Raw genomic sequence first — 19,005 nt, 5'->3', positions numbered from 1 at the left:
CCGATGACATCCTCCGGTGACCGCCGATGATTTGAAATGGAGACTAACAGGCTTGATATCGCGATGGTCGGCGCAACCGTAAAATTTACACCATCTTCCCGCGAGGGGAACCATGGAGTAGATGCGACGCATCGGGGGTGAACATGCTGCGTAAATAGGACACACAACAACAGCAATCCACACGCTAACATAACGGAGACGCAACGGCAACCCCCGATGCGTGGCATCTACCCCATGGTTACCCTCGCGGGAAGATGGTGTAAATTTCTTTTGGGATTTTTCTGTCCCAAAGACCCTTGTAGCCTGGCCATAACTTGGGTGCGTATAACATCAGCTTGAGGTGAACGTTGGGCATTGTGAATGCTAGGTAGGAGGGACTCTGTGTATGTAAAGACAAGAGCCGTTCCTCCCCCCTGTCGTACAAGTGCAGCTTGGCTGTCCGGCGAGTACCGGCAGAACTGACGTCCCTGCGTTTTTCCCTCGCAGTGTTCGGTGGAAGATCCTGCTGTCGTTCCACTGCCGCAACCGACTCCTGCTCACAGGCACGCCCATCCAGAACACCATGGCCGAGGTGGGTGGCTTGGCTTGGCCTTTGGATTGTGTGAAGCCAAACTTCTTCTTAGAAGCCTGTGGCTATTGCAGATGACACTGCCTGTTCCTGTTCGATTTGTTTTGTGCAGAGTTTCAATCCAGCTTCTTGCCAAGTTTGCAGACTGTATGAAGCTTGCCTGTTTTTGTTATTTATTTCAAGTCGGGAATGAGGGTTGGCGACGTGTGACTAGCTTTCATTGTCAAGTGCATGTTTATTCGCGTGAGCTTGCTCTGTGAGGTTGGAAAAGTGAAGAAGGTGCTCTTTGTCGTGTCAGGCACCTGTGATGATGAATCCGTTTAACTTTAGGGGGGCACTGGTCTTAGAAACTTTCTTTTTGCTTTCCAACCAATTTTGATGAAACTTCATATACCGTATTTACTCGCATAATCCTCGCACTTTTTTTTCGGAAAAGTCAATGCGAAGATAGGGGTGTGAGAATTATGCGGGGAAAAAAAAATCCGGTGCACAGTGTTGCCAATTTGCCTTCTGCCAGCCCCGCTAAATGTAGCGGTCGTTTTTTGTATATGTAAGCTCAGTGTTGCCAACAGCAGCTATTTCTTTTTATTTTATTATTTACAATGTAAACAGTCTCCCGTCGATCAGCGATCATGAAATTGCCGCCTTTGCCTTCTGGTGCGCGCCCTATCTCGTCGTCGTCATGTGCATGCCCTACTCCAGTAACGCACGTTGAAGTCGGTGACGCCAAAGTGCCTGCCTGCGGTGCGGTTGCCGTGTTTGATCACGTACCCTATCGCTTTCAATTTGAAAGCGGCAGTGTAGCTGGCGAACTTCTTCTCCGTGGCGAAGCGGCACGAAGCACAAAACAAAGAGATCAAAAAGTTCTCAAAATGGCAGCGAGCTATCCACCACTGACGCGACTGACTCACTGACTGCTGCTGCTCAACGACGGGACCGTGACAGCGACACGACCACACGACAGCGGGCAGCGCGAACGCCGTCTAGTTGCGCACACGCGAAACCGGCTCAGGGATAGTGTGAGTAGCGTGTTGGGCGCCTGTTAGGGAGTAGCCATGCAAGTTGTTAAGGCGCCTGGATGGCCTTGGATACACACACAGCGCTCTCCGCCGAACGGAGGCGGCGGGGGAGGGCGCGCGTTGTAGAGCGCGTGCACCATGCGGGTTTCGCGAGCAGGCAACTTTCGCCGCTGCGCAGTTGGGGGTGCGAGGATTATGCGAGGAACCAAAAAATCCAAGTTTTGGTGGCTCACATTAGGGGTGCGAGGATTACGCGAATGCGAGGATTACGCGAGTAAATACGGTACTTCAGTTTTTTTTAGCTGATTTCAAATAGCCAGTTAGTTTTGATGTGGGGTAGCTGGTTTTTAAGTTAAGAATTTTCCTGATTGTTCTTGAGAACAATAGGGAAAAAACTGTTCAACAAAAGATTACCAGCAAGGCATGAATAGATTCCAGAAGTTGTGGAGAACGAAATGTGGGAAGCGGTTTTTTTTTGTTTTGCAATCATATACACGTTTACATCAATTCAAACTTCTAAGTTTGAACTACTCCTGCTAACCAATTACAAATGTTGCCAATTAAGCAATTACGGAAACACAAAATGCAAAATCTGCTTCCCTAACTGGATGCTTAAAGGTGTTGTGCCACCAAATTTTAACTCTGTAAAAAGCCTGCTGTAGGCTTCCTCTGCATGCAACGACCCTCAACACGAAGTGCTGGGTACAGCAAGTGCTTAATATATATTTTAATTCGCTTCTAAAAATTACCTAAATGCTCTTCTGGAAATCGGGACCCATCGCTAGCGCCACTAACCATGACGTCAGGGAATTGCCAGCGTAACAAAGTTTGTGACGTCATACAACGTTAGTGACTCGAGCGACGCCAACGTGAACTCCAGTTACCACAGTTTGTTTGGTCGCTTGGTTGTATCAGACACACTATGCCGACACGACGGCGACGACGACGCGACGCCGACGAGTCGCCAAATCATCGGCCAACTGCCGAATATCCAGACCGCGTTGTCACACTACGCCGACGGCGACAGAAACACGTCGGCCGATGGAAAGTCGCCATAGTGTGACTGACTCGCCGACCGAAGACGCCAACAAAACCGGTCGCCTGACTGGTCGCCTGACGCGTCGTCGGGAATCGACCGAGAGAAACTGCGCCCCGACAACATTCGTGCCGCAATGAACGCGGCTTTATTTTGTTAGTTTCTGGAGTGTAATAAACTCAGTAAGTTCAGTGAAGCCCATACAACTCAACACTAGCGCTAATGCAATCCGTATTTTGGCGTTCGACGCTTCGGCCGTGCTCTTCGGCGACGCTGCTACCCCGGAATGCGTGTGCGATCTGCTCGCCTGTAGAAAATAGTTTCGTGCAGAAGAAGAGTTACGTAGGGTAATTTGGGTAACAAGAGATCAGTATCGGCAAAGGTTTTTAACGTAAAACGTAAAACCAAAGTACGGCAAGCACTATCCCTTTAGTGCAAAATCGCAGTCGCAGCCGGGCACACTTATTTTTGCGAGCGCTTTCGCAAAATAGCAGAGTTGATGGCGATAAGTTGTTGCGGGGGCTTCGCAAAACCTTGCTGCGCAAGCGCTATTTAAGAAATTTGAGTTTACAAGTGAGGAATTCTGTAAACTAGCTAGTAAACGCCGACGTGCGACTTCAAAGATGGGCCTCCATCTAGTACACCTGCTATATCGCAATGGTAAACCGGTTGTTCGGTGGCTGAGTGGTCTCGCGCGTTGCGCCCGCCCGGTCAACGTTGCGAGTTCGATTCGCGGGGAGGGTAGCTTTTTTTTTTTTTTTTTTAGCGTTTTTTTTTTTTAGCATTTTTATGGTTTGCATATCTACAGTTTTCATTTGTCTGCATCCGAGGATCCAGACAAAGAATTCGTGTCGGAGCGGTCGCGGCTTGACGTGACGAGTCGGCGTGTTTACTTCCGTGGTGAAGCACGTATGTGGGGGAGCAGACGCCGCAGTAAAGTCGCAACGTACCACAGCGCCGCATGGTAGACACGCGTGGCAGAGCGTCCGCGCAACCATAGCCTCCTATATAACCTACTAAAGGAGGCTATGGCGCAACACTGTGACGTCACTGCTTGAATCGGCGCCCAGAAACCGAAACCGAATCCTGTTCACATGAATCGTGCGATAATAATTTTTTTACTCAGAATATGTGCATGTGAGAGCATGTATCATGCTTTCTAATGAAATATAAAACGTTTGCAACAAAGAATGCACAAGCAACAAATTTGGTGGCACAACACCTTTAAACATTCAGCTTCACAGCGCAAAGGAAATGACCGTCCTAGGTGCACTACATGCTGGGATGTACCTCTCGAGAATTTCGTATCACTGTGATACTACTCGTGCCGGAAAAGTGGGGAATTATGGAAAAATTGTTAATACTTTCTTTGAATCGGGCCTCCATGGCTTTTATAAGTACCTGGTACTGTTCCACGTGCGGAATTTTCGGAGGGAAAACTGTGGAAGTCAAGAGAAAAGGGATACCTAAAAATGCTTTTTTGGGCAATTTTTCTGTTCCAATGACCCATCTGCCCCCTTAACGCCAGTTCCCGCATGTGCGGCGGGAACACAACGCCCTCTCAAAACGACACTGTTTTCTTGCCTGTGCAGCTGTGGGCGCTGCTGCACTTCATCATGCCGACGCTGTTTGACTCGCACGAGGAGTTTACGGAGTGGTTCTCGCGGGACATCGAGAGCCACGCGGAGAACCGCTCCACCATCGATGAGAAGCACCTGTCACGGCTGCACATGATCCTCAAGCCCTTCATGCTGCGCCGCATCAAGAAGGACGTCGAGAACGAGCTGTCTGACAAGGTCAGTGGAGAGGACTCGGTGCAGTTGGCAGTCGTCGAGAAACCTCCAGGACGTTACGATTGCACCCGAAAGCCTCGCTTGTGCTGCGTATTTGTTCTGAAAGGGCTCTGCGTATAGGTTGTATTCACTGGCAAGGCACGCATGCAAGCAACCATGTGAGTCAGCCATCACTGTTTACGCCGGGCTCTGCGGAATCGCATACTTGTCTGTGCTAAGCAAATGATGTGTGTTGGACATTCCAAACTGTACCCCACTGAACGCAAAGTAATGCCTCGAGTCCAATGTGAGTGGGATTCACAACATCTCCGTTGGCACCACCGTTGAGAGGCAGGTTGAAACGGAGCAGATGACGCACGCCAATGTTTTTTTTTTTTTTTTTGCGGCATGCGGTCGCAGTGGCACAAGCCGCGCCATGTCTGTGGCATTTCAGCCATGTCTGTGGCCGTTTCCAGTGTTGCCAAGTGAAGAAATTGACAGCTAAACTTTTCAGTGAATACCACCTGTAGTATCTGCGCGTAGGTGTGAGCGTGTGCAGGAGTGCTGCACGTACAGTCTGGGTCAAAAGTCTTCTGGGCCATGTTAGAAATAATTCTGAAGGCAGAGGCTTGACTATTGAAATCAGATGCCGTAAAGTTGGCGCAAAACTATTCCGATCGCACTCGAGAATTACGCTTCTGCTTTAATTACTTGTGGCATGGGAACTTTTCGCGTAACTTAAGAACTCTTGACCACGCTTGCGTATTCGCCCCGAGCGCGAACACAGTCGGCCTCTGGCGGCGGCGGGACGAACCGCTCCTAGTGTGGATGGCGCTCTCACGTCGTCTGCCTTTTCACGTTGCATGCGGCGCAAGACGCGTGCTGCACACGACAAAACAACCAATATGTGTGCTCGTTTGGCAGTAAGCAATGGCATAGTTACCTCTGCGTGCGCATTTCCTCTAGAAACGCAATAATCAGCGGCCGTTGCGGGTTAATGCGCTGGTTTAATTCCACAAAACATCTTCGCTATGATCACCGCTTGAGTGTGAAACGTGTTATAAACATTGCTTCCACACATTGCACTTTTCTTATTGTTGACTGCAGTCGTCTGCCGTTTCGGGAACGTCGAAGGGTGCTTTTTGAAGGTGGCGTGGTGATTATTTAAAGGATAAAAGTTTAGTACGCGAAACGGGTAAGAAGCGACAAAACCTGTGCATACGCGTGCGAATTCCACACCCTTGTAAAATTGCGCTGTGTCCGTATAGAAATAAGAAACAAACAAAAACATTTACATTGCACACGACCCGTGCGCTATCGCCCATACATTACCGGACACGTATTTTACACCCGCAAGCGCCTGTGTGATCGTGTCCTTCCCGTACCTTTTCTAAAATAAATACCATTTTTGGACAGTCGTTGGTTATACTCAGGAGGAGGAATAAACATTTATTTAACTGTGTCGAGTTGCTAATTTTACGTATTATTTAAAATACGTTTCTATGGATGCGCAAGAGTATTTAGGGGGGATTTTTCGGTAAAGTTAAATAGTGATGATTTTCGTCAGTCATGTGGCATTTCGTGTGTCATTTTCATATATATCATTTTCAAATCCGACATGAATCACCTTGTCCAGAAACGTGTCACACTCAGCATAACCAAATGCCTAATTTGGTCACGTCTTAATCTCTTAAGGTGGACCTAAGTTTAAAGAAAGAGGAGAAAACGAGTAATATATAATGCACGTGTTGCCCACATGTGTGTGGGGTGTGTGCCATGACTCGCTGGTTTTTTTTTAAATTTTTTCCCACAATGCTTGCTTTCAATACAATTTTGAAAAAGGCGACCCACAATTCCTGGACAATCTCGGACCAAAGGGGGGTAATCAGTTTTGAAAATACGTGTACTGCTTTTTCACCGCTACAGAACTCGGCGCCTAGTGTAGTTTCGATTGTAAGTAATACTGATAACCATAGTTTGGCTTTTCGCGCGCGTTACATGCGTTCTCTTCTCGCTGCTCTTGCAACGTTTGGCAGGATCCCCCCCCCCCCTCCCCCTTCCTGAAAAGAAAAAACGAAATGCCCAGAATTTCATTTTTAACCAATCCTCAAGAATTAAATGCCATGACAAAGGCGATATTCAGTTTACAAAACAAAGTAGTTACCGGGAACCCGTTGTGCTGATTTGCAACGAGACATAAAAAGGAAATGTTTTCCTACATCTGCAACAGCGCAACTTCATTTATTGCCATCTTAAGGGTTCGTAAGCGACCTTATACGCAAGAATGCAAACACATCTCGCTGTTGCAGGCACCTGTTAGATTTTAAAAGGAACGCAAATGGTCAACAGAGCAGCCGTAACAGAAAATTTGTGCTCACTGTGAGGTCCCAGAAGCTTGGTTTGCACACTGTAAACCTGCTTGTCACTTTGGGAAAACCTAGATAAACATGAGATGTTGATTGTACTTCATGCGTTGACAATTCAATTCGCAAGTTCACTTGCGACGAAATCCGTAAATAAGTGATCTGAAACCGTTATTCGTCAAACTTTCCTTAAGAGTCTCTAAAATTTCATTTAAAAGACCCGTTAGAGCGGTTACATTTTTATCTCTGCGCTGATCAAAATTCAGTAATTTTATGTTGCCTTTTGAACACACAAAAATATCGTAAGCTCTTAGAAAGAATTTCGGGGCAGTTAAGTAGTGTTACCATTTCAGAGCATCCCACAAATGCTAGAATGCGTCATGCTACCAGTGAAAGCGATTGAGATTGCCGTTGTAAACTGAATTTCAGAGATCGAGGCTTCCTGATTTTTTTATATTTATGCTTTTATTGAAGGCTCAAAGCCATAGCCTGGAAAGATCGAGCTTGCTACGAGCCACAGCGTACAAGTTCATTGTCACAATTACGGCCATTCCGAGATTCCCGATGAGTCGTCGCTTTTTTTTTGCGTAATAATGAAAACTGACTGCCGCTTCCATGCTATACATTGAACGTTGAGGAACCGAACTACAGCATACCACTCTTGTTTGCACCTTTCGTGCGCACATACGGCAAGAAAAAGGAACGAAGCGCGCCCACAGTGTGCATTCTTACGGGCCGCTCAGCGGAGCATCCACACTAGCAGCGCGACGCTGTCGCCACCTACATGTCGAGCTCGCGGCGAATAGGAAGAGACCGCAGTGGTGGTGTTACTGACACCCTGCCCTCTCCCCCCCCCCCACCAGATCGAGGTGCAGGTGTACTGCTGGCTGGCTCAGCGGCAGAAGGCCCTGTACCAGGGCCTCCGCAACAAGATCTCCATCGAGGACCTGATGCAGTCGGCGGGGGCCTCCTCCACCCAGGCGCAGTCGGCCACCTCCTCCCTCATGAACCTCGTCATGCAGTTCCGAAAGGTGAGCTCGAGAGAGGGGGATCGGCCGAGGGGTTCGGCTGCTCTTCCACGACTAACTGCTTTAACCCTTTGATGCCCAAAACTTCATTAGTTTGCTAAAAGCGGCCATGAGGACAAAATACAAGTGTGTTTTATTCGAAAGATTTGGTGTTTTATAGTGCTCTTAGCGCTTGTCAGGCAGCAGATGATGCCATCTTCACTAAGAAATTAATCAATTTAGGTTAAAATTTTGATTCTCCCGCCAAATCGTGCGTTTTCGGGACGTCGGCAATGAAGTCATAAGCGCACGTATGCAAACAAACTTGCACTGCGCGATTCGGCTGCAGCTCTGCTTGCCGTCACTCTTCCCAGATGGCACTACCATACTCATGCGCAGACTGTTGTCTGCCGTTGCTTTTGTTTTTTGACCGTATTTGCACCTGGCTTGTTTTTGTTACTGTAGAAAGCAATCGTTTCGTGAAACATGGAATATCCTGACAAACAGGGCGACGTAGGACAACATCGCTTACGCCAATCGGCGGTGCGTGCAAGACAACTCGAAAGCGGCGGACTGCTGTGCAGCTAAAAGAAGCGTAGTGTGTGCAGTACCAACAACAGTACGCATCGGTACTTCTATGTTTACATGTGCTTTCGTAACTTCCACAGTTTTGCCCACCATTCTTACTGCTGTAAAAAGAATGTGCCCTAAATTTAAGCGCAAATAGCTCGTTCGGCAAACTTATAAGCTCTGCCTAATTTGCGTTTGCTTTTGCCGGCCTCCGCCAATCACAGAGCTGGCTGGTATGATATCATTGGTTCTGTTGCGGGAAATGAGCTAGTGGGTTGTATGGCCATTCCCTTTTTTCCTAATTATATAGGTTATTTGAGCGAAGTGTGTGTTAAAAGTGGTGTCAGTATGATTCCAACTAACGAGGCAATCTTATGAATGAACCAAACTTGTGTTTTGTCTTCATGACCCCTTTAAGCATGTAATAAGTTTTTTAAGATCTTCAGACATCACAAATATGAAGTCAGATAAAATTTGGTTCATTAGAACAGGCACCAGGACACACCGGGAAACACTGGGCACTGGCTGCCCATATTTCACTTGAGCAAGAGAGCTGCTTTGATCACCATAATTTACATGGTTCAAGTGAAGAAAATGACGTAAAGTTTGCATTGCTATGATTTGTAGTAACAACTAAATTGCGCAATTTCGGTTACCTGTCGCTAGCCCATTGAGCCACCCGGTCACGATGCGAGTTGACACGCGTAAACAATACTTTTTTTAGCACACGGAATCACGTGCTGCGTTCTCTTAAATTTTTGAAGGTCGGGGATCCTTTGTCTGTCGATAGATGCTTTTAAATGTCAAAAAGAAAACACAGAGTAAGAGAAAAAAAAATATTGAATTGTTGCTCCTGAGCAGCACTGGGCATCAAAGGGTGAAGGTTCTTGGTGTTCCAGGAACGGGTCTGTCGTGTTAGCGTTGAAGGTGAACTGTTGCTCTGCACGCGGGGTCACGTTTGGAATGTAGCTTCTTGAAGTTTCAGGGAGACAGGAGACACGACTTTGTAAGCAGTAACCTTCGATGACAAACTGTGCGAGTGTTTAGGGTGTGTAATGGGGTTATTTCTGCAGCATTAGTATTTTATTGGGATATGCCAGCTTTACATGGAATGCCGGTCTTATAAAATTGTCCTTCTAGGCTCTTGAAAGGCCTGCTTCTGTTTGGGACATACTAGATGGGTGTATGGGTCCTGGTATATAATTGGTTGGTATATGCATCTTGGTTGCCGTGGTTGTGTTGGGCCATGGCTACAGATCCCGCATAATCTTGTCTGGCTTGTGCGTCTTGTGACACATGGGAGATTTCAAGGACGCAATAGGAGTGAAGTTTCGGCGCTTGGTAAAAAAAAAAAAAAGCACTCCGGCCTTTCTTAGTAGGGGAGGCCATTCGCGGGATTTTTAATCCGCATTGTTTTGTACAGAATCCAAGGGGAAACCCACAGGGAATGAAGAAGCTTAATTTGACGACCAGGTTGTCGAAGCGAAGGTTCAAAGTGTCGGAATAACTAGTATGCTGGCCATCCTTTTCTGACTTCCAGGTCTGCAACCACCCAGACTTGTTTGAGAGGAGGGAGGTGAAGTCGCCGTACCACATGAAGGGCTCGACCTTTGACCTCTCTCGCTTCCTCTTCTCCCAAGGTCAGTCATCAAGGGGTGGCTGTTCAGCAGCGCTTGGAGTGCTTAGCAGCAGCTGCTGCTTTCCCATTGACTTGACAAAACGCACTTGGGGAATCGGAAAGCACAAATGCATCGCAGACTTATTAGTTGAGACCGACCCCTTGACAGCCCACTTTGAATGCGTGTCTGGCTACGTAGGATAGGTATTGTCAGTGTATTCGATTCTGCAATGCTACAAATAATGAAATTTCAAGCTAGGTAGCTTTGCAAGACACAACTGGTGTGGATTCTGTGCAAGGGGGGTCAAGTCTTGATGAAATAATGCCGACCCTACGCCTCAAACCCAGCTGTTTGCAATCACATGGACACCGTCCACTTCTGGCTTGTTGACTACCTCAGTTGCGTGAAACATGCAAAGAAATCGGAGCTCAAGTGGCAGTTGAGTGTCCCTGCCGTCTTAGCTGCTGTTTGACGCGAGAGTAAGTTCATTTGAGGCGTTGTCAGTTGATTATTTGACTTCACGCACAAATTGGTGCGACACCGCCTTTTTTTTTTTTTTTTTTTTTTCCCAAAAATGGTGGCACTGATGTTCCACTAGCATGATTCACGAGGACGCGGGTTCGATTCCCGGCCGCGGCAGCCGCTTTTCCGATGGAGACGAAAAGCAAAAACGCCCGTGTGTACGAGATTTCGGCGTACAGATCCCCAGAGGGTCAAAATTAATCCAGAGCCCTCCAATAGAGCGCGCCTCATCTCCTGCATTGCGTCAGCGCATTAAAATCTACAATCAAATCATCCACTAGCTTGATTAATTGGTTCAAAGCCAAGTACTGTATTTATTCGAAAATAGGTCGAGCACGAATATAGGTCGACCCCCTAAAAATTGAAGTCGCCGAAAAAAAAAATAATATATTCGATTATAGGTCGACCCATACTTTTAAGAAAAAAACTTGAGGAAACTTTTTAAAACTCCCATTTATTTACAACGCGGTCACCTCACTGGTCGGAGCCACACACTGCGTCGTCGTCGGAACTTGCGCCGCAGTTCATTACCCACCCCCGCCCCCGACTGGCTTTGAAGGCTGAACGGCCAATCCCGCCTCGCAGCGCTAACTGTTGAGCTTTGGTCTGAATATCTTCGCAGGACACTCGGTGTCCTTTCGCACGCTCCTCTTCCACGTGCAGCCGGAGTTTTTTCTCGAGAGCATCGTGCCTCCCACCACGAAATGTACGACGCAGTCCCCTACAAGCAAAAAGTTCGTCGTCCCGCTGTTTCCGCCATCCCCTGATCAGCTTTTCATTAACGACTAACTCTCGCTGAGCGGCGCAGTTGTTCAAGTTCTCAGCAAACAGGATCACCCGCCGCTTAAAGTCCGACGTGACATCGCGAAATGCGCACGAGAAAAACGTTGGGTGCGGAAATCACAACGAAGCAAACACAAAGAAAGCTTATGAAACGGAGAACGGGAGATAGTAGAGACAGCGAGCGAAGCAGGCAACGCCGTTCCGTTCACGAGGTGGCTACCTTACCCCCACCTCGCGCTAGCCGCTACCGCGGCTCCGAAGACACCAAGCCAAGCCAATCTGGCTCTCTAGCCAGTACGTAAGCTCGCTCGCATGGAGTGCTCGCTCGTGTCCGGTTCGGCCGCAGGTAATGCGCGATAGCCGGCAGTGACTGTGGGTGGTTTTCTTACGCTGATTGTTTTGTTATTTTTTCCTTTATTTTCTTGCCTGTTTTTGTTCTAGATGCTCCACGGCGCGACGGAGAAACGGATCGCTCGGTGCGCTCGCCATTTTTGATCACGATATAGGTCGAGGTTCTTCGGTCACGATTATAGGTCGACCCTCAATTTTTAAGCACATTTTCGGAAAAAAAAGGTCGACCTATATTCGAATAAATACGGTAACTGTCTCTTTTTAGTCCGGAGTTGAGATCGAGATGTGACACCCTGTGCGGAGGCTTCAGAACTGGAATGTTCGTTCTCACCCTAAATTCCAGGGCCGGAATGGTCCCTTAACTGAATTGTCCCTTCTTGGTTTTTTTCTGTTGTTGTTTGTGTTTGCAATTTTGCTTTTACCGGTAAGTTGCAGCTTTTGGGAGTGTCGTGCCAGTGCCCTTGCTCTGCTGCTTCTTAAAACTCGTGCGCTGGGTGGGGCTGCAGGCATCCTGTCCGGGTGGAATGACCACCACAGCCGATGGCCCATCATTTTCCACCCCAGTCACATTCACCACTCTGTCTTCAAGCGAGGTGAGTCGAGGGGGCTGATGGGCTTTGATCTCTGGGGCCCTGGGTACACACATAAGCACCTCTTCCCTAGAGCTCGAAACTATACCCATTTCTCCGGGGCAGTTTCGCTCGGCTGGAAGTGATTTTTAGAGAGCATACTGTATGGCAGGGTGGAATGCTTAAGACTGGAGCCAGCATGAATGGCCAAAGCGCGATTCGTGTGCTACCTATTGCAACGTTACTCAGTAGAACCCCGCTCTTACGTTCCTAGGTGCTGCGTTTTCCCATCTCCTATGTTGTTTTTGTCTAGCTCCAGCACTGCTCTTAGAGTCCCGTGTATTAAAATCCTCATAGTATGTCCCAAGGTCATGTGTCGCAATCTGACACTCTGAAGCTGTGCGGGCAACGTGCGCGGACCGCCATTTTGACGTGGACGAGCCTTGACCAGGCTTGGCTACGGAACGGACTGCGTGAAGCCGCACACAGGTGCGATTTGTCAGCACTAGATGGCCCTATGTTACTCTGTGCTATCACCATCATCACTGCGCTTACAACAGCAGTTTCACTTCGGAATGTCGTAAGTGCACGTTTGCCATGAAGCACCACCGCAAGAATAGCACGCGCTCTCATCGCATTGTGCACTTCAAGCTTTGATAACACCGTTGAACTTGCAACTGCGAACTCCGTCGGGCCTTGAAGGCGTCTTAAAAACGGGAGGCGCTTTCCCTTCAAGAAAAGCTTGACGTACTAAACGCAGTAGAGAAGCAGCCAGCGCGGAAGAGAGTCTACAGTGCTACAGACCTTGCATTGCCACGCATGGTGTTTTCCAGCGATTGCAAAAAGCGACAGTCCTGCATTCTCGAGTTTTTTTTTTTTTTTTTGGGGGGGGTTCGAAAGCCAAAGTTGCAGAAATATGCGAGCCAAAGCTACGCTGTTTTTGTTCATTTTCGAAGGTTTCCTCACTGCTGCGTTTTCCTGGTGGTTACGTTTCGTTTTCCCGGTCCGGGGAAAAATGTTTGTTGGTGGGGCTGTTGTTCAATGGGGAATTAGGTACGAGTCGAATTACTGCTTTCTGTGTCTACGCATTCTTTGTTCTTTGACACGCCGTCTTCACTAACGCCCATCAGCTCTGTGGCGACGTTTCTCAGTATACGGGACCTGCCTGGTACAGCATATCTCCGACTGTTTTCACCCCTAAAATGTTCTTTCTGCTTGTGCTCAGTATAAAAAAAAAAAAAAAAAAGACAATTGTACTTTGATGCCTTGCAACGACCATGAAAAGTGTTTTCAGCGAAGTTGTCCAAACATTCCTCGCATTCGTCTCCTCCTTTTAAGTGCAGCGCACTTTAGGGGCTCGCTTTGTCGTTGTAGCTCGCTGTAACGGTCCATGTCAAACGACTGCCGGAATCAGGTGGCGCCGTGAAATAACGGACCCAAGTAGAGCCCGGCATTGCCTCGTAGGGCGTCCCACAGAGGCTTCAAAAACCACGCAGTTTTAATAAATAGTCATAGCAGTTCGAAACTCGTGAACTGCTGGCGCTTGTCATGCGTCTCCCCGTTGTCTAGTGCAAAGAAAACTGCAGGTACATTTGAGGCAAAATATACGCAATGAACCAGCAGCGCCCGCGTTCATTTAGTTAGGAAGGCTCGTTGGGTTGTTTTTTACGATAGTAAGCGAAAAAAAAAGTGCCAGCGCAACGCCGGCACGTGCGGGAGGAAAAGCGAGCACAAAAAGAACAGAACTTCCGCTGACGCAGGTTCAGGCAGGGGGCGCACGAGCGCTGTGAAGGCGGGAAATTTGAATTGCATTGGGCGGTAGCAGTGAGTGGATAATGGCACTACAGCCCATTACGGCGAATCACTGCTCTGCACTTCCGGCAGCTTTCACATTGAGTAGAACGGCCTTAATTTTTTTCATTTTTCTCCCTTGCAGTGGATGGCCAGCCGACTAGCAGCTTTTCTTTCTGCCGCTTCGTGGGTCTGTCGCCATCGGAGCTTGCCAAGATCATGCTGTGTGGCCTCCTGGAAAGGTGTGCATGCATGCGTGCAACCGTCTGTTGTCCGTCAGCGTGGCCAACAAAATTGTTTCTTGAGAGCAGTGTGACATTCTCTAGGAAGCAAGAAAGGAAACAAGAAAGCAAAAAGTGTTGTGCGTGGCAGTTTTTACAGATGCGTTGGTGCAGATCAGTTTTACTTGTATCCAGCAGGTAAGGCTTGCAGGCCTGCAGTAGAAATTGAGAGAAGTACTGGATGTCTTAAAATATAAGACAAAACACTTGACAGTTTCTTTTTAAGTTTAGTGTTATTCGTGGTTTTTAAGAGGGCAGTGCAAGGGGAATGTTGTCTTGTCAAAAACAAGGAGAGTCGCAGGCTTAGTACTCTGAAGTGCACGCTAAAAAGTAACGGGACAAAAGCAGAGCCAAACAACAAGGCAGTTAAACATTTGCTATCCAGTTTGAAGGGCCTTGAAATGGGGCTAATAGGATTGACTCTATGGGAGCATGAAAGCTATAGTCAGCACTAAACGGTGCTCTGTAATTGGCTCGCAGAAACAAACACGTTTTGAAGATTGTTTGAAGTTTCCGTTTCGTGGACACTGCAGTCCTCGAATTAGTTGGGAAATGCCTTATCTCTGCAACTGAAAGGAATCTGGTGAGTATCAGCAATTTCCAACAAGGAAAGTTCAAAATTCAACTAGCGTGAGAAACGCGGAACGATCTTTTGAGGCGGTTCGAGAGTTTTTTTCTGGAGAGTGGGAGCGGGGCCGTGATACCTGGCTCAGTTGTCTCGTGGCTGCATTATCTCTTTAACGACTGGATGCGTTCGTCCACCACATTTGGGAAGTGTTTGGGAAGTTAGAAAAAGAAAATTAGAAAAGGAAGCATGTTTTGGCGCCCTTTGAGACATCGAGTTTTAAAATTACCCAGCGGGCCAAAACTTTAGAGTTGAGCTTGATGAAACTATGCAAGCATTCAGGCCTTATCAACTGTCTTTGGCATCAACTCATCAAATCTGCATGGGCCCCAATGCGGGATTCTTTCTTTTTTTAAGGGGGGGGGGGGGGGGGGGGGGGAGGGGGAGTTCTTGGATTTTATGGTTCAGTTGCTGGCCAGGTTAAGCATTTTTCTACACCCCCACACCTGTTGTGTTTCTACCTCTCCTGTCTTGCAGGTTCTTGGCGATTGTCAAGGAACTGAAGGAGGCACAGAGAATGCACCATCGTCATGTGTGGCGCGAAGAGGACAGGCACTCGGGGTGAGGCAACGGGCATTTTCAACTCCTGTTTTCAGCGCCCAGTGATTAAGCGTACCCCTACGCCTTACGGGATATGCATTCCGGTACAGAGAGTTATCCTCAATCACTGTTGAAGTGATGGGTGACTTGTGAAGCCTACGGAAGTTTTGTGTTGTGCAGTGGTCATGAATTTACTGGAAAGTTGTAGTGTAAGCAAACGTTACAAGACCTCGGGTGGTTTAAAATAAGGTAGTCTTTTGCTCTAATCCCAAGGTAATTTTTGTTCATTATTGCCCATAATTCGTATCAAACTGAAGCTGGCCTCCGCCGCACAGCAAGTTGGGCTAGCTTGAATGTGTTCATTTCGAACAGAAAATGGCTGCCGGTGTAAGGAGTAAATAAAAAACACATTTGAGTTGTATTGGAACTGAGCCCAGGTGTTCAGAGTAGGAACATAATGTGTTATGACTGCGTCGGGCACTGGCGTCATATCATGTGACAAGTGAACATGACGGCATGGGAGTAAAACAGCTGCAGAACTCTGTTTTTGGACAAGTGGGGGTGAGAAATGTCGCCAGTATGCAAGTAATCGACACCTAAAGGCGAAGAAATAAAAGTGAAGAGACGGGAACACCGAAGAACAGTAAAGAAGTCTTCGATACGTATCGCCAAGGGAAGCCATAAAGCTCTACCGTAAAATACCGATCAAGCGCCCCCACCCATGCAAGCGCCCCCCAAGCATTTTCCCGGAATTTAGAATTCCTGTACACGACCAAGCAAGCGCCCCCTCCCACTTCCCGCCATTCCGAAAGCGTTTTTTTTTTCCAGGCTTTTGGATGCCACACTGTTCAAAGCCGATGCCGAATCCAATACAATCCAAGTCGTTGCTGCTACAAGAACGCGTTACCAGTCATTGTCATTCCATACCAGTCATTCGTACACGGTAAAAAGGAAGCTCGAAGTAGTGGACTGGCATCGGAAAAATGGCAGAAACGTACACCTCACTTCTCGCGTGTTCAAATAGGACGGTAAAAGGATACGTGAGTGGGATAAGAACTACGAAGTTTTGCTGCAACAAAACTTCGTTGTCCCCGAGGACCCTGACGAGCTGCAGACCCGACGGCTTGAACCTTATTTTGGGATCGAATTCTGAAGAATCGTTTTGCGGATTTAACAGTGGTTGAAGTAAATGTGAAAATTTACGTTTTTAGCATTGCCTAGAAGTGTCGTGACTCATAAATAAACATTTTTCATAATGAAGGCCACAGTGCCTTTCTCGCGATAGCCGCCACTTTGTGCCGCCATCTTGAATTTGGGGCCCGATCCGAATAAGGGCCCCCTTCCTATCTCTACGCCAGTTATCTACAAGTTTTGGGGGGGTGCTTGCTCGGTATTTTACGGTAAAGCTCGCCTTCAAAGCCCCAAGGGATTTTTCATTGCTAGATATTTTGTCAGAACCAAAACTGAAACGAATAAACGAGGCTGTAAATAATTATTTACACTGCGACCGACTCTCTGATATGCGATTCTATGATTAGTGGGCTGGTAGGCATCCATAACAACGGAAAAAAAACGTAACACACAAATTTCGTGTCAGTACTCCTTTAAGAATACTCCAAGCCCTAGACACTCTATCTGGAAAGTTGAAGGAAGAAATGTCGATACAGTAATCCCTCGTTAACTCGAAGCCGTCAAATCCGGGAAAAATTTCGAGATAAGCGGTGTTTCGAGTTAAGCAAAACACCGAAAATGTTTGCCCATGTCACTGTAAAAGAAAAGCCAGTGCTGCCAGGAAAAGCTCCACTGCACGAGAGAGCTACCGTAGTAAAGGCACAAGAATTCGGAGGGAAAAAAAAATTTATTACCGAGGATCAAAAAACTGCGTGACGCTCGCCTGTTTTGCGTTCGGTCCGAGAAAGGCGTTCTCCAGGCGGATAGGAAACGGCCGCGTCCGTGGGAATTTCAAATTCGCCCTTCACAACCGCGTAAGAGCTAAGCATTCGCACGGAGCCCTCGTTTCCTGTTGGGAGTGGACTTTGCCTTCTGCCCTCCCGGTCAAGATTTCGAGATATCCACTGTCCCCTCCTAAAAACGTTTCGAAATAAGAGGGGGCAAATACATAGCACCTATGGGAGGTTAATGCACGGCGAAAAAAAGTTTCGACTTAACCGAGATTTCGAGATATGCGAGTTCGAGTTAACGAGGGTTTACTGTGTATTTCTCTTGTGCTTTTCTCAGAAAGCACGCATCAGATTTAGAAATTGTTTTTTTGTTCTTCCGCACGTACAGGAGCAACGCCCGGCAACGAGTGTCGCCCCAAGAGCTTCTCGTCAGCCGTCACTCGCCGACAGGCGCGGCATCATTGGCCCAAGGGGGTCCCCTGTGCCCACTAGTGTTTGCCGCCGACCGTCGCTGCTACGGCTTCATCGACCACCGGGTGCACGCCGTGGCAGAGACAATCGCCCACCGGGAAATGCGTCGGCGCAAGCAGCGCACCCCGAGGCACTCCTCCTCTTCCCATCACCACCACCACCATCACCACCATCATCATCACCACCACGCGCACGGCTTGCACGGCGGTGGTGACGGGGCGGCACCACTCCCGGGCAGCGCGACGCCAGTTGCGCCCATCGGCTCTCCCTTGCAGCAGCAGCAACAGCAGCAGCACCACGGGTCGCCGGTTGCGAGTGGCGACACCAAGCCTGCGGTAGGTTGGAATTTCGGGTGCAGTCGTCTGCAAATGAAAGCTGGGGGGAAACCGGGGCAAGATTTCGGTGCGCGTCGAAGGTCTCCAGGCGGTCAAAATTAATTTGGAGTCCTCCACTATGGTGCGCCTCGTAGCCCAGTGCAGCTTAAGGTAAGACATGCCTCTTAAAACAACTTCTAATTTTTAAGTTAACTTTGAAACATGTCAGTCTTGCTGCTTTTTCCCCAACTGATTTCTAATATGCCATTATTTTTTGAGTCAGTTACCAAAATAATTAAGCCATTTTTGGAGGAACAATAGACAAAACAGTGTTAGCCATAAAACTGTAATCTCGATGTTTTTTAATACTAAGAAACCTTGTGAATGCTATGGGAAGCAGTTTTTTGATGCACCATTTGGAACTAATTTTACAGCTCATTAAACTAGGTGTTTGAAAGGCGCACTCAAAATGGTTCCTTACCACTGGTGCCACCAAAGTTTAATGAGCTGTAAAATTAGTTCCAAATTACACTCACCAGGGCTCATGATATTGGAAAATATAATGAATGAATGAAAAGTCTTTATTGTGGAATGGCTCTTTGGCCTAATAGGGGGGGGGAAGAAGGGTGTCGGAGAAAAGACAGAAACAAAGAAAGAAGAGAAAGATGTGCGTACACACATGCGTGTACATGGTATACATTTGCATTTAGTCGTAGAAATATGAAGATTGCAGTTCTACGACTAACACTGTTATGTTGTTTGATATTAGTGGGGGAAAAGCAGCACACCTGACTAGTTTCACAGAGTTTACTTAGAAATTAGAAGCAGCTGTTCTAAGAGCAGTGCAATAAACCAAGTGCGTTAAACCAAACCTCCCAAATTTGTTAGAAGTTATCACTGTAT

The 19,005-nt window shown here is 47.6% G+C and overlaps 1 protein-coding gene across 1 annotated transcript in view; it reads left to right on the top strand.

Moving 5' to 3' along the window:
• Ino80 (chromatin-remodeling ATPase INO80) overlaps nucleotides 1-19,005 on the top strand; it is an 83,459-nt gene that overhangs the window by 25,645 nt on the left and 38,809 nt on the right. The window contains exons 15-22 of the mRNA XM_077674456.1: nucleotides 487-571; nucleotides 4,216-4,419; nucleotides 7,622-7,789; nucleotides 9,876-9,975; nucleotides 12,117-12,203; nucleotides 14,116-14,212; nucleotides 15,354-15,437; nucleotides 17,706-18,123. Of these exons, the coding sequence (XP_077530582.1) occupies nucleotides 487-571; nucleotides 4,216-4,419; nucleotides 7,622-7,789; nucleotides 9,876-9,975; nucleotides 12,117-12,203; nucleotides 14,116-14,212; nucleotides 15,354-15,437; nucleotides 17,706-18,123 (1,243 nt within the window). The remainder of the gene's footprint in view (nucleotides 1-486; nucleotides 572-4,215; nucleotides 4,420-7,621; nucleotides 7,790-9,875; nucleotides 9,976-12,116; nucleotides 12,204-14,115; nucleotides 14,213-15,353; nucleotides 15,438-17,705; nucleotides 18,124-19,005) is intronic.

The sequence above is a fragment of the Haemaphysalis longicornis genome, unplaced genomic scaffold (assembly GCF_048455015.1).
Source record: "Haemaphysalis longicornis isolate Haplotype H1 unplaced genomic scaffold, Haemaphysalis longicornis Haplotype H1 scaffold_6, whole genome shotgun sequence".
Classification (NCBI taxonomy): Eukaryota; Metazoa; Arthropoda; class Arachnida; order Ixodida; family Ixodidae; genus Haemaphysalis; species Haemaphysalis longicornis.
The sequence above is the reverse complement of the archived record's forward strand: the minus strand, read 5'-3'. Positions and strand labels throughout refer to the sequence as shown.